At 29.0% G+C, this 13,628-nt stretch overlaps 3 protein-coding genes across 9 annotated transcripts; 2 read left to right on the forward strand and 1 right to left on the reverse strand.

Annotated features, from left to right (window-relative positions):
* The first annotated feature begins 1,791 nt into the window (after positions 1 to 1,791).
* Positions 1,792 to 3,700, forward strand: LOC141665364 (protein FAR1-RELATED SEQUENCE 11-like). Its single transcript, XM_074471350.1, has 2 exons — positions 1,792 to 2,739; positions 3,437 to 3,700. Exons 1-2 carry the CDS (start codon positions 1,792 to 1,794, stop codon positions 3,698 to 3,700), a joined length of 1,212 nt encoding a protein of 403 aa, XP_074327451.1.
* Positions 3,701 to 7,419: 3,719 nt separating this feature from the next.
* Positions 7,420 to 10,036, forward strand: LOC141663582 (protein NONRESPONDING TO OXYLIPINS 2, mitochondrial-like). 7 transcript variants are annotated; one of them, XM_074469366.1, is made up of 4 exons: positions 7,420 to 7,697; positions 7,789 to 7,907; positions 9,397 to 9,437; positions 9,749 to 10,036. In XM_074469366.1, exons 1-3 carry the CDS (start codon positions 7,546 to 7,548, stop codon positions 9,414 to 9,416), a joined length of 291 nt encoding a protein of 96 aa, XP_074325467.1. In that variant the 5' UTR covers positions 7,420 to 7,545; the 3' UTR covers positions 9,417 to 9,437; positions 9,749 to 10,036. The 7 variants fall into 7 exon arrangements, 6 of the variants coding, with proteins under 6 accessions (XP_074325467.1, XP_074325471.1, XP_074325468.1 ...); XM_074469370.1 differs by lacking the exon at positions 9,397 to 9,437 and adding an exon at positions 8,474 to 8,505 and having other exon boundaries at positions 9,749 to 10,035; XR_012551561.1 differs by having other exon boundaries at positions 7,421 to 7,697; positions 9,397 to 9,475.
* Positions 10,037 to 10,519: 483 nt separating this feature from the next.
* LOC141663744 (putative pentatricopeptide repeat-containing protein At5g47460) lies at positions 10,520 to 12,571 on the reverse strand. Its single transcript, XM_074469555.1, has one exon. It carries the CDS (start codon positions 12,397 to 12,399, stop codon positions 10,693 to 10,695), a length of 1,707 nt encoding a protein of 568 aa, XP_074325656.1. The 5' UTR covers positions 12,400 to 12,571; the 3' UTR covers positions 10,520 to 10,692.
* Between the last annotated feature and the right edge of the window lie 1,057 nt (positions 12,572 to 13,628).

Here is a 13,628-nt window from a genome sequence, read left to right on the forward strand (position 1 = left end):
CGGAGAGGAAGTAATAAATTAATGAACAGTTAAGCTAATGATTAGTGTCACTACGCACTAGGTAGGTCTTTTCATTAATATTCTGGGTGAATTAGGGTAGTTCAGCATGCTTATTCTAATGTGGTTAATTAACACTTTATGTACATCAAAAACAGGATATAAATGATTAGTTGATCACTTTATTGACTTAAAAGTTAATCATAAACATGAACGTCTCAGCTTGATTATGTCAAATCACTAAAAACATAATTACATCAAAATGGCTAATTGAAACCAGAAGTATTCTATATCAAAACGCTGGAATATTATTTTGATTTTATCACAAGTAGTACTACAATCATCAAAGAATAATTCAGATGTATCAAACTTTTCTTGGTCGATAATTCAGATTTTGATGAAAATAAATAAGCGTTAATTTGGTAAAGCAAAATCCCATAAAATTTAGTTTACCACCTCGATAATTCAGATTTTGATGAAAATAAATAAGCGTTAATTTGGTAAAGCAAAATCTCATAAAATTTAGTTTACCACCTCGATAATTCAGATTTTGATGAAAATAAATAAGCGTTAATTTGATAAAGCAAAATCCCTTAAAATTTAGTTTACCATCAAAAAATGTGATGCAACAATGGGGCCTGACTTACAAATTTACGGCATTAAGTTGAAATCAAATTTCAAAGTATTTATATATCGGGTTTTATGCTGTGTGCTCATGTGCACACGCTAATAAGTATATATTTACATTTTTCAATAATACTTAGGTTGTGTTCCCGAATCTAGGGTAGAAAAGAAAAGAATTGAAAATAACCGATTTTCCTTTCTTTCCTAATCTTTCCAAAAGTGGGAAGAAGATTTTAGAGACAAAAATAAAGAAAACTTCTTCCCAAATCTGTTGTTTTCTTTTCCTTTCTTTCATAAAAGTTGTTCGGGAACAAGCTGAAAAAATATATTTTTTACATTTCTTTTCTTTTCTCTCCAAAAAAAGTTGCGGGAACACGGCGTTAATGCCAGTCAACTATTTTTTTGTTTATTCTCATAGAAAGTATTAACTCTTATATTTTCACTGTTTGATCTTAGTAATACTTAACCATGGTTAACATATCTTATTATATATTTATCATACACTCTTGTACTGTGTTCTTTTTATATATATTCAGTTCTTCAAATCACATATTTTTATATTAAAATAACCGGGCTATTTTAAAAATAAAAAAGAGCTTAAAATATTAACTAAATATTATGTAACAATAATATTATCATAAAAAATTTATACAAATTCTGTCAATATCAACGACCCTGGTAAAATTTTTACTTCCATATTAGAAATTTGCTCTCTCTTTTTAAAATTAAAAAGACATGAAATTATCAGACAAGAATATTGTATGATGATAGATATTACAAAATTATAAAATAATAATAAATTTTCATATCAAAGTTTTATTTGTCACCTAATAATATTTTTTATAAGTTTTGTTTATAAAAAAAATATTACAAAATTACAAAATATGAAAGTTTATAAAACAAAAATATTACAAAATTGTTTATAAAAAATATTTTAATATGAAAGATTTGTTTGTCACCTAATAATAATTTTTTTAATTTTTTTTTAATAAATTTATACTATTTTAGTCTACTTTCTTTTAAGTTTAATTAGTCACCTAACTTTATTTTACTATTACTTTGTTATAAATAACTGTACTCAAGTATAATCGTTTCATATTCACTCACTGAGCCTATCTGACCTGTTTTTTTCTTAAACCCCCTGTCTTTTCTTAAAACTTTCACAACAAGATGAAGAGGAATAATATTGATCTAAACAAATTCTTTGAAGAAGCCATTGAAGATGAAGAACAAGAAGCTAGTGAAGAAGAAGAACAAGAAAATAAAAATATTAGCTTTGAGCCTTTCATTGGCCAATGTTTCCAGAGTGAAGAAGAAGCATGCTTGTTTTATCACAAATATGCTAAACAATATGGTTTTTCTATCCGTAAAGCAAGATTTGACAAAAATAAAGATGGAGAAATCAAGAGAAGAGATTTTGTTTGTCATCGTGAAGGTTTGCAACTTTCAAAGATGGTGGATCCAGTGCTGAAACAACGAAATACACCATCTACTAGGTGTGCTTGCAAAGCTCATATGAGGGTAACATTAAAGAAAAGTTTTGAAATTTTTTCAGAACAATGGCATGTCACTGAGTTTATTGTTACACATAATCATGAGTTATTTTCACAAGAAAAGGTACGTTTTCTTAGATCTTATCGTTTTATGACAAAAGATGATGAAAAACGTATTCTTTTGTTGAAAGATGGAGGTCTTAGTGTGAAACAAATCATGTGTGTGATGGAGCTTGAAAAAAATGTTAGACATGGTCACCTTTCATTCACCTCAAAAGATATTCATAATTTTTTTAGTAAAATTCGTAGTGAGCAAGCAAAAAATGATGTATTAGATTTTTTTGAATATTACAAGATAGCTAAAGAGGAGAACCAATATTTTCAGTACTCTGTTACACTGAATGGTGAAATAAAAGTGGAACATATTTTTTGGTCGTCAGCTCACTGTTTTACTTGGTATCAATCATTCGGAGATGTTATGATCTTTGATACAACTTACAAGATTAATGCTTATGACATGTCATTGGGTATGTTTGTTGGAATAGACAATCATGGTAGGACTATATTATTTGGATGTGCTCTTCTCCGTAATGAGACTAAAAGTATATTTTCTTGGTTGATGAGGGTACGCTCATTTTTTATATTTATATATAATTGTCCTTTTAATTAAAATACATATATATTTGTTTCTTTATTTATTTGTGTATGTATATTATATGCAGACATTTGTGTCCCTAATGAATAAGCCTCCTAAATCAATATTAACTGATCAAGATCCTTGGATGACACAAACTATTGCAGAAGAAATGCCTTTAACTAAACATGCCTTTTGTATATGGCACATCACATCAAAATTTAGTAGTTGGTTCACAAGAATCCTCAGTAAATAATATTTTAATTGGTGTTCAAATTTCTATAGTTTGTATAGACTTGATACTTATAATGAGTTTGAAAAGAGATGGTATAAGCTAGAGAAGAACAAACATGTATTAGGTTCGTACAACATAAGGCAACCTTCCTTGGGTACCTGCTTATCTCCGTGAACACTTTTTTGTTGGAATGACTACAACTGGGAGATCTGAAAGTTTCAATGCATTTATCAAGAGATTTACAAGTTCACGTATATGTTTAAGCCAATGTATAAATCAAGTAAGTATTTTTCTAACTTTTTTGTTATAGTTTGATTATGATATAGTTGTATTTTAATATTAATATTGTTAAATATAGTTAAATATAGGTTAAATGTAAGTATCTTTTTTATTATTTTTCATAATATTATTTATTAAGATGTAATTTTATTTGTGATATTAATATTTTCATAGGTTCATTTGGCTATTGAAGATATTGGACAAAATCAATTACAAGCTAGAATGTTAGAGAAATACAAAGGAGGTTCCCTGCGTACTTTGTCTCCCCCGAAAGAGCAAGCACAGAAAGTTTTGACTCCATTCTCTTTCAAAAAAATTCAAGAACAGTTTGAAAGAGCTACTCATTATACTGTACACACTAACAGTGTTGGAGGATTTGTAGTGCATCATTATGTTCAAGGTGATACACAAAAGCATGAAGTTATGGAGAATGGATAAATGTTGATGTGTTCATGTAAACACTTTGAGTTTTGGGAAATCATTTGCCGTCACATTTTGAGTGTGTTCCTTCACCAAGATGTGTTCACTATTTCATCTTTGTACTTTCCATTGCGTTGACATAATAAGATAATATTTGATCAAAAGAGGGTTGGCCCTGTTTATTGCCCTCCTAAATCAAAGACCACAGGGCGTCAAAAGAGTAAAAGATCAAAAGGAGGAAAAAAGGTGAATATGAAACAAGTAAAATTATGCAGATTTTGCAAGAAACAAGGTCATACTACATGTTCATACAAGGAAAAAGAGGAAGAAAACCATATGCACAAGGCCTTAGAAACAGAAATAGAGTAAAAGTGTTGCAAACAATGAAAGTTTGAACCCAATTTATCATCTTGAATTTTGAAAACATTACAAGTAATTAATTTTTTGTTAAATTTTTCATGCAAGACGATATGAAACTATTTAGCTACAGTTTTATTAACATTGCAGTTAAAATTATTTAACATTTTTGTTCATCTTTTAATTTTTTTATATGTATATATAAAATAATCGATGATCAAAAAAATTAGAATATGTCAATTTATAAATAGTGGTGGTCACTCTACTATTATTAAAATTAACAATAGTTTACTTTTATTTAAAAAATTGAGATATGAAAATAAAAATTTCATTAGAGTTATTGATATTGTAAAAAAAATTCTAAATTTTAATGACAATATTATTAAGATTTGTCACACTATCCTAGAATTTACCTTCCAACTTTAAAATATAATCGATGATAACAAAAATTAGAATATGTCAATTTATAAATAGTGGTGGCCACTCTACTATTATTAAAATTAACAGTAGTTTACTTTTATTCAAAAAATTGAGATATGAAAATAAAAATTTCACTAGAGTTATTGATATTGTAAAAAAAATTCTAAATTTTAATGACAGTATTATTAAGATTTTCCACACTATTCTAAAATTTATATCTTTTTTGTTAGTATTTTTATTTTAAAATGGTCAAATCTTTTTGTTATAAAAATATATAATTTGGATAAATGAATAATAAAAAAAAGAACGCATGTAATATACAAATATATTAAAAAACTTTAAAATAAGACATGTTAACCAGGGTTAAGTATTGTTAAAATAAAAAAGTGAGAACAGGAAAGTTTATAAGAATAAACAAAAAAGTAGCTAGCTGACTCTCGTTAAGTGTCATTGAAAAGTATAAATGTATACTTCTTAGCCTGTACCCATGGGCACACGGGTGAAAACCCGTTAATATATATAGTGCTGTATTTTTTTTTAATAAGCAGACTTACCTGTCTATCTATACTATGTTATTACAAACGAAACTTGGTCGGTTGGTTAACACTTTCCCAAAAAGTATGTTAACATTTTCCAAAATAAAGTTTAAAAAATATAATTTTATTAAAAAAAATTAAATCATGTATCTAATATAACTACACTAACTATGAATTATTATCCAATTTAATTTCTAATTAACCTCAATTTCTTTTTTTACCTTTTTTTATAGGGAACCAAACACCTCCAACATTAAATTTAGGAATTTAAATTATAATATAACAATATAATTAATAAATCAAGAAAAAAATAAAAAAAAAAATTTTCAAAAATCTATCTATAATATATATTATAATAGACGAAATATTAAAAGTTTGGTAGTCGGTCGGTCGGTACTTACTGAGTTTACTTAATTACCCTTGCCTAATTGTTTTAAATTCTAATTATTGAGTTGATCAATTGTAATAATTATAATTGATATTGAAGTCAACTTCCTCTATCACTTTACCAATTTTAATTCTATTTTATATCGAACTCTATATCATTATAATTTATATTAAATTCAACTTATTCTACTAATATAAATTTTAATTCATATCGAGTTCTATATCATTCTAATTTGTTACTTCGGGCTAAATTAAATTTAAACAAACTAAATATAATTCTTAAGATTCGGTTGATATAATGTGACTAGGGTTAAGATAAAATAATAATATTATCAATATTCCTACAAAAATTATACGAAAGAATTTGGATAAACAAAATAACATATTTTATTAATAAAGGATAAAAAAATACTTTATACAATTGATTAAGACTAAGACAAAACTAAAATAAAAATACAATTCGACCAACAAAAAAACATATATACTAATTATTCAGTCTAAAACAAAATTACCTTATTGGTACGGAATTTAAAAAAAACTAAAATTAAACTAAAAATAATTAGCTTAATTTGGTTAGTGTATTGGGAATCGAGCTAAAATAAAATAATGTAAATCACTGATCTGAGTTTAATCAAATTAATATTAGGCCAAGTATACTTCGTATCCTATTCATGTGAAATAAAAAATCAAATTTTATTTAAAATATAATTTTTTCTAAAAATATTTAGAATTTTCAATAAAACTATATCGTTCAATCAGTAATATTGCCTTTGTCAAATATCTTTTATAGAGTTATAGTTAATCGATTAAGTAATCATCATGCTAAAATAATAGTTTTTTAAGATACCAACCTAATGTAGACATTATATTTTTACCCTCAATAAAAAAATAATTTCATTATAATAATATTTTACCATTACCAATGTTATCACTTTAAATAAGTTTAAATTATCTAAAAAGTTATGAACATTTACGTTTACTTATATAATTATCATTAAATCATATGATTTAGAGTTTTAAATGAACAAAATTAAGAATTGAATTCAAGTATTTTTTAAAGAAATTATGTAATATTAAAAAAAATCTGCGCAGTCCGTTCATCGCACGGGTTTAAAACTAGTAATACTAATACTATTATTAGCGAAACATGATTTCATTTAGTTGGTTGATTAACACCTTTCTAAAAAGTATGCTAACAACTTTCAAAATAAAGTTTAAACAAATATAATTTTATTAAAAAAATGATGTATCTAATAACTACAAACTCTATTAATTATAATCCAACTTAATTTCTAGTTGTATTCAACTTTTTTTTTACCTTTTTTACAGGGAACTATACAAAATTAATTTTAGTAATTTAAATGATAATATAACAATATAATTAATAAATCAAAAAAAAATAAGAAAAATAATATTTAAAAAAACAATACTAATACTATTATAAGCGAAATATCGTTTCGTTTAGTCGGTTGGTGAACATCTTACTAAAAAGTATGCTAACACTTTTCAAAATATAATTAATAAATTAAGAAAAAATTAGGAAAATAATATTTTAAAAAAACAATACCAAATCATCCAAGACTACAGTTTCCTACATGCTATGCACGTGAAGCGAAGTACGAGGACATTTTAATACTTTAACTATCAAAATTTTGAATTCTTCAATAATATAATACATACAAACTAATAAGTAAATATTATAACTTCACTAATGAGAATAATATATAATTATTGTTCTTATAACTTATTTATATAAAATAATAAAATTACAAATGTTATAATGCCTCGCACGGGCTATAGGTTAGTATAACTTAAAAATTAAAACGTGTTTTAACAAATCTCGAATTGAATTCGGTTTCGAAGAACGAGATTTAATCAATTTATAAACAAAAAAATCAGAAATATATATCAGGTAATCCGTAAAGAGAAGAGATTATTGGGTTAATGGGCTTGGCAGGAAATGCTATTATTTTAGCAGGCCCAAAAAAACAGGAGGAATGGGTAAGCAAATGAAAATATGTAAGAGTTTGATGGGCTAAAACCCTATAATAAACCCCAATTACATTTCTCAGATCTTTGATTCATTTCAACCCCCCTTTTGATCTCCAACTTCTCATCACCATCATCAATCTGTGTGTGTACACCATATATAATTAGATATTAATGGCGTCGAAATGCTGTAGCAGATTATTTACAACAACTTCAACATCGTTTCTTAAATCAGCCTTTAAATCAACATCCGCAGCAGCAGCAGCTTCCTCAGCCAAATCTTGCAAATCCACTCCATCTCCTCTCCGCCGTTTCTCTCTCTCCAGGTCTCTCTCTCTCTCTCTCTCTCTCCTTATGTATATAAATTTGGAATTGGGCACAATTATTTGATGAAAGTGTGTGGTGATCTAATAATAGGATTCCATCGGAGCTGGGAGGGGTGCAGTCGATGATGCCACTGCACAGTGCGGTTGCAGCAGCTAGGATGACGTCATGCCTCAGCACTGCTTCCAGGAGTTGCAGAGCTCTTTCCCAGGGTACACACCTTTTATCCCTCCTTTATTTTTATTTTTTAATATTTTATAATTGCTAATACCCGGCATGTTAATAAGAATTAACTATAAACACCTTCCAATTTTATGAAAGTAAGCCGTAATTTTCTTTTATATGCTTATTACTATGTTTAGGGGATAAGGTATTTGGATGTAATTATTTTTGTTGTTCGTAAAATATTCTATGGATGTTTTTGTACACTGAAGTACTGGTTTCCAACAACATCAGGGTCAAATACGTGAAAATGAACTTATTTCCATACGGGAACATGTGTTTACATATGCCTATAAAAGATGTAGAGGCTGGGTTCCGTTGGCTAAGTTTCAACAAATGTTCATTTCATATTTTTTTTAGGAATTTGCTATAATTTTTCAACAATCATTTAATCATAGAAGACCACCTTTGTTCCTACTATTATATGAAACATAACTTCGTTTATAAGTCTGGAACAACCATAGACTAATTATATCTTCGCAGCACATACAATTTAGCCAGTGTTGTAAGCCAAGTGCACCGATCAGATTTCTGACAGGAAATTTGTTTCCTGCAGGCACATGATTTTCTCAAAGCTTAAGAGAAAATGTAAGGGTCTTTTACATCGCTGCCAATTATCACTCATAACTTCGTCATTTAGAAGTTTGATGCTTTATAAAAGACTTTCAAAGTTTTAGATGTGTATTTTAAATTTCAAATACATCAAATTATTCACTCTCCAATTGTTCGAACTATGTAAGCTCACAAGCACATGTTTTTGAATTGAAACTTTCAGTGTCCCTTTATTCTTTGAAAGGGTTTTAGTATCATGCTTGTTTTAGACTTCATATATTAAATACTATTTCTTCTCTCGAGACTAGAGTTGATATTTTACACCTTGTTTGTAGTTACTTGATAGTACCCTCTTCCAGCTCTCGTTCCTACAAGCCAGTCTAGCAGTTATGAACTTATAACTGTGGTCTTTATGCAATTTTGCATTGAAGTGAAATTTTCTTGTGCCTCCCCCCTAAATCACAACCCCCAAAAAATTCCTAAGATTATATTAGGATTATAATCTAAGATAAAAGTACTGTATTAATGTATTAGGAATCTAAGATACACGAGGTCTTCGCCTCTTGATCAAATTGAAAAGGCAAGATCAATAAATAAGGCTGTATCTGACGATTATCATTCACAATAGAGTCTAAGAGAAGCCTTTGCTGGCAAGTTCCAGAGGGAAGGAAGTATTATATATATGTGATGTATCATGGTAGAGCTCTGATTGACATTTTAAGTTTATTGAAGTTTCTTTCAAGTTTGTAAATTGGAATAAGTTATGTGTTACTATGTATCACGGTAGAGCTTTGAATAACGTTTTACGTCGGAGCTTCGATACGTTTTACGTTATGACAAATGTTTATATGTTTAATGAGATCTCACTTCAAGCGATTATGTTTATATCTCAAAATACTATGTAACACAAGCCTTCTCCTTTCCCAGATGAAATCGATGGAACGTGATACATGTTTGCAAATCTAGAGGTGGACATTGTAATCTGGCTCCAGAAGACACCTATTATGTAGAACATCCTTTTGATTCTGATCATAGTTACAAGATATACAACTATATGAGCATGTTTAGCTAGCTATATATACCGAGGATTAAATTATTTCTATTTTTTTTTTTACTTTTTGCAATAGGAGTGTTAACATGTATTTAATTAGAAGTCTTTGTTAAAAATTGTTTGTTGATATAGTATGTCAAAAGCCCAGAGTGGTCTTGTTTTTGATGTTTCACATATCATGCTGAAATGTCGTAGTTTCTGATGCATGATTTTTGTTTGTTGAATTAGAGCTGGGTCTTTCTGTTCCAAGGTGAATGTGTCCGCTGCAGACAATATCCGCGATCTCATTTGAAGAGAGGCAAGGTTTTGTAACTATGGCAGCTAATACTTAAATTCATAAAACAGATTCAGTATAATATTGCAATTGGAACAAAATTTTGCTATTGCAGCATGGCTAGTTTCTCATTTTGCTTTACAATACTTGTCAATGCAATGATCTTTGATTTCATTAAGTCCACCCCATTTCTTTTTCTTCTGAAGTTTGTGAACATTTCTTTAATTGTTCAAACATTGCTTAGCTTGCCATCTTTCATTAAGATCTTAAATCCTTGAATACATAGAGGAATATCAAGTTCTCTAATCCTCGTTAGTTAACCATTACGTGAGAGAATTGACGATAAGTTTGTATTGGTTGTTAATTATGAGGTAAAACTTTTAAAATTGTGTAGGAAGAAGTGGCTGATGTAGTCCAGGAGATCAAAAAGAAGGAACAGCAAGGGTGACAGTTATCGTTTTGGAGAAAACATAACATGTTGACAAATGAAATAATCCTCACTTTACCTTAACACATGCATAATAAAATTTCAAAAATGTTTTTTTTGGAATATATGAATTTACAACCGCATACAACTGAAATATAAATTTTGCAACTAAATTCAACAAAAATAAACTGAATGCAGTTGCAACTTGCAACTCTATCTAAAGACACAAAAATAAGTTGATTTAGCTTGGAAGCGTGCACTATTTTTAAGAGGGTCTAGTGTTGCAAAAAAGTTTGAAAAAATTACTGTAGTATTTATTGTTAATTGCTCTTTAAAAAAAATTCATACATTGAAACACATGTAACATACCTGCAACTGCAAGACTTAGAGTTGAAATCTTTGCTATAAAAAAATGTCCTGGAATAAATTCAAAAAGGAAGATTTTTCAAGTTTTAGTAAATCTTTCATGTTTTATACTTCTATCCAACTACAACCAACTTCTTTCTGCACTTGTTTCTCCCTCATTAGCTTCCTGACCGAGCCCACATCTTCCCATTTTTCATGCATTGCATAAATGTTAGACAATTTAACATATATAAACTCATTATCACCTTCCAACTCAGTCAACTTTGCAGCTGCAATCTCGGCAACATCTACATCACCACACATTCCACAAGCACCTAGCAAAGCCCTCCACACCTTTCCATCAGAACCAAGTCCCAACTCGCTTATCATATTCTGTGCTCTCCACACTTCCCCTTCCTGTCCCATAATCCTAATAATAGCTGAACAATGTTCAGCAGTAGCATTAATCCCATAATCCCTCTGCATTGATTCGAGGTAATTATTTGCGACCTTAAATGGCATTCTGTTGTGCCAACATGCAGATAAAACGTTAACAAAGGTGATCCCGTTTGGTTTCAGGTGTTTCACTGATTTCAATTGCTCGAAAAGCTCAATCACCTTGGTCGAATTGCCATTATGGGCATAACCAGAAATCATGGCATTCCAAGTTATCAAGTTTTTACATGATAGTGACTGAAACAATATTTCAGCATCTTTAACCTGCCCACATTTTGAGTACATATCAATTAAAGCACTTCCAACTACTACGGATTTATCCAAACCAGATCTAATTGAACGGCAATGAACCAAAGTCCCCCATGCAAGAGCTGAAATACTTCCAATGCCACTTAAAATGCTTGAAAATGTGAACTGATCCATTCTCATTCCTCCAAAATGCATTTTACTAAAGATTTTAAGAGCTTCTCGTGCATGATTCCTATTGACGTATCCAGTTATTATTGAATTCCAAGAAGATGAGTCTGGCTTCGGCACATTTGCTAAGATAGCAATGGCATCTTCTATGTTTCCAAACTGCGCAATACCATTAATTAGCTCATTGTATGATATGGTATCAGGCTCAGGCATTTGCTTCAAAAAGCTAGACGCTTGTTCAAGTCTTTGATTCCTAGCACAAGCTGCTATAACAGAATTCCAAGATATGGCATCCTTACCATTCATTTCCTTAAACAAGCGAATGGCCTCTTCAACGCACCCACATTTCCCATACATATCAATCAAACAATTAGAGGTAACAACACTGCATTCATCCCCATACTTGACAATCTTCGAATGAATCGACATTCCCAATCTCAACAAACATAGCTTCCCACACGCAGCCAAAGCCGCAGTAAATGAAAAAGCATCAGAACAAATTCCAGATTTCTCCAGCTGCATAAACAAGCACAAAGCCTTACTAAACTCCCCACAATGCACGTGCCCAGAAATCAAAGAATTCCAAGAAACAACACTTGGTTCAGGAATTTCATCAAACAGGTTGAGGGCATCATCCAAAAACTCAAACTTTACATAAAAATTGATGAGAGCAGTGGAGACGTAAGTATTAGACACAAACCCAGATTGCAAAACATATGAATGAAGCTGTTGGCCATTGGAATAGCAACCCAACTGAGTACATGTACGGATTAAAGAGACTAGAGAATAACCATTAAGTTTTTTATCAGAACTGAAAAATCCTGAGACATTATGCAAATTAGAACAGGAATCAAGGTTTTCATTAACCAGGCGATATCCACTAATTGTAGTTAAGTGATTTAACAGAAAATAAGAGGGATGTTTTAGGTGGTTTAGTGGGATGCTTCGAGGTTTAAGCATTACACAAAGTGAAGGAGCTGGATTTTGAAGCTACTCCATTTGTAGGCAATGTTTTTTTTACAGCCAGGGCTTAAGCCATAAATCTGACAAATTCTGGGGACGAACAAAGATCAAACTAAGGAAATGAGACGATAAACTCTTAAATTTTAAGGGCGGTGCTAAATGCAGTAAAATTTTACTCTTACTGTAATCTGAATTTACATGTATGCCCTCGTGATGTATTAAATGTTGGTCTTAAATTTTAATATCATTTCTCCTCATTACTACATCCCACTTTGACCAGCAGCTTTTGGAGCAAGTTCCAAGGTTTAAGTAAGTGAACCTATTTTTATTCTATATTAGATGTTAAGAATAAGTAACAGAAAAAATAGGTTCATATACTGAATTGGGATTAATCAAAAAAATTAGAGAATTAGTGATTAATTGAAAATTAATGAATGAAAAATTGGATGCATTTTAATATTTTAATATATTTATCTTATTAATAATTTATAAGGTAATATATAGATTTATCATATTATATAATTTATGTTATTTAAATTTACTTGAAATTCTATTATATATATAATAATTTATTTGTACTATACCGATCTAGAATAATACACAAAATTAATCGAGTTTTAAAAATTGGAACACTCGTGTGCCTTTCAGAGAATTAATTGGGGATTTGTAGTACCATCAACCATGTCTATATTTAGTAATTTAATTCATTACTATGAAAAATGGTAGTGTTTATTACTTTAAATAAATAGTGGTAAAGAAATTATCCAAACATATATTGGTTACAAATTTACAAGATAATCTCAATATATTTAATTAATTACGCTTAAAAAAATTCTGAATATTTTACATAATTATTTACAACATATATTGTTAAAATTATAACTTGGTCACCTTGCATATTAAAGATTTAATTTATTATAAACGTACGATTAAATTGTTTGATTTCTTAGTTAAAAAAAATATTGTATTAAAATATACTCCCTTAATTTTTAAATAAATAGTTGTCGCTTAATTTTCTGACATACATGTTTAGGAGTTTTGAGCAGCTATTTAAAATTCTTTTTTTATAAATAAATAAATTAAATTAATATTTTTATTTAGAAAAATAAATTTAAAAATTTAACTGTAAAAATTCTTTAAAATGTATACCTAAAAGTAAAATATTAATTATTTAAAAATATAGAGAGCACTAAATAGATTAAAGTTGAAGAGAAATGCAGATAAAA

This window comes from Apium graveolens, chromosome 6, assembly GCF_009905375.1.
Source record: "Apium graveolens cultivar Ventura chromosome 6, ASM990537v1, whole genome shotgun sequence".
NCBI lineage: Eukaryota > Viridiplantae > Streptophyta > Magnoliopsida > Apiales > Apiaceae > Apium > Apium graveolens.

Coding starts and splice junctions, on each gene's coding strand:
- LOC141665364 (XM_074471350.1), top strand. CDS start 1,792: ATGAAGAGGAATAATATTGATCTAAACAAATTCTTTGAAGAAGCCATT. Junction 2,740..3,436: donor TATTTTCTTGGTTGATGAGG/GTACGCTCATTT, acceptor ATATTTTCATAG/GTTCATTTGGCTATTGAAGA.
- LOC141663582 (XM_074469364.1), top strand. CDS start 7,546: ATGGCGTCGAAATGCTGTAGCAGATTATTTACAACAACTTCAACATCG. Junction 7,698..7,788: donor CGCCGTTTCTCTCTCTCCAG/GTCTCTCTCTCT, acceptor ATCTAATAATAG/GATTCCATCGGAGCTGGGAG. Junction 7,908..9,748: donor TTGCAGAGCTCTTTCCCAGG/GTACACACCTTT, acceptor TTGTTGAATTAG/AGCTGGGTCTTTCTGTTCCA.
- LOC141663744 (XM_074469555.1), bottom strand. CDS start 12,399: ATGCTTAAACCTCGAAGCATCCCACTAAACCACCTAAAACATCCCTCT.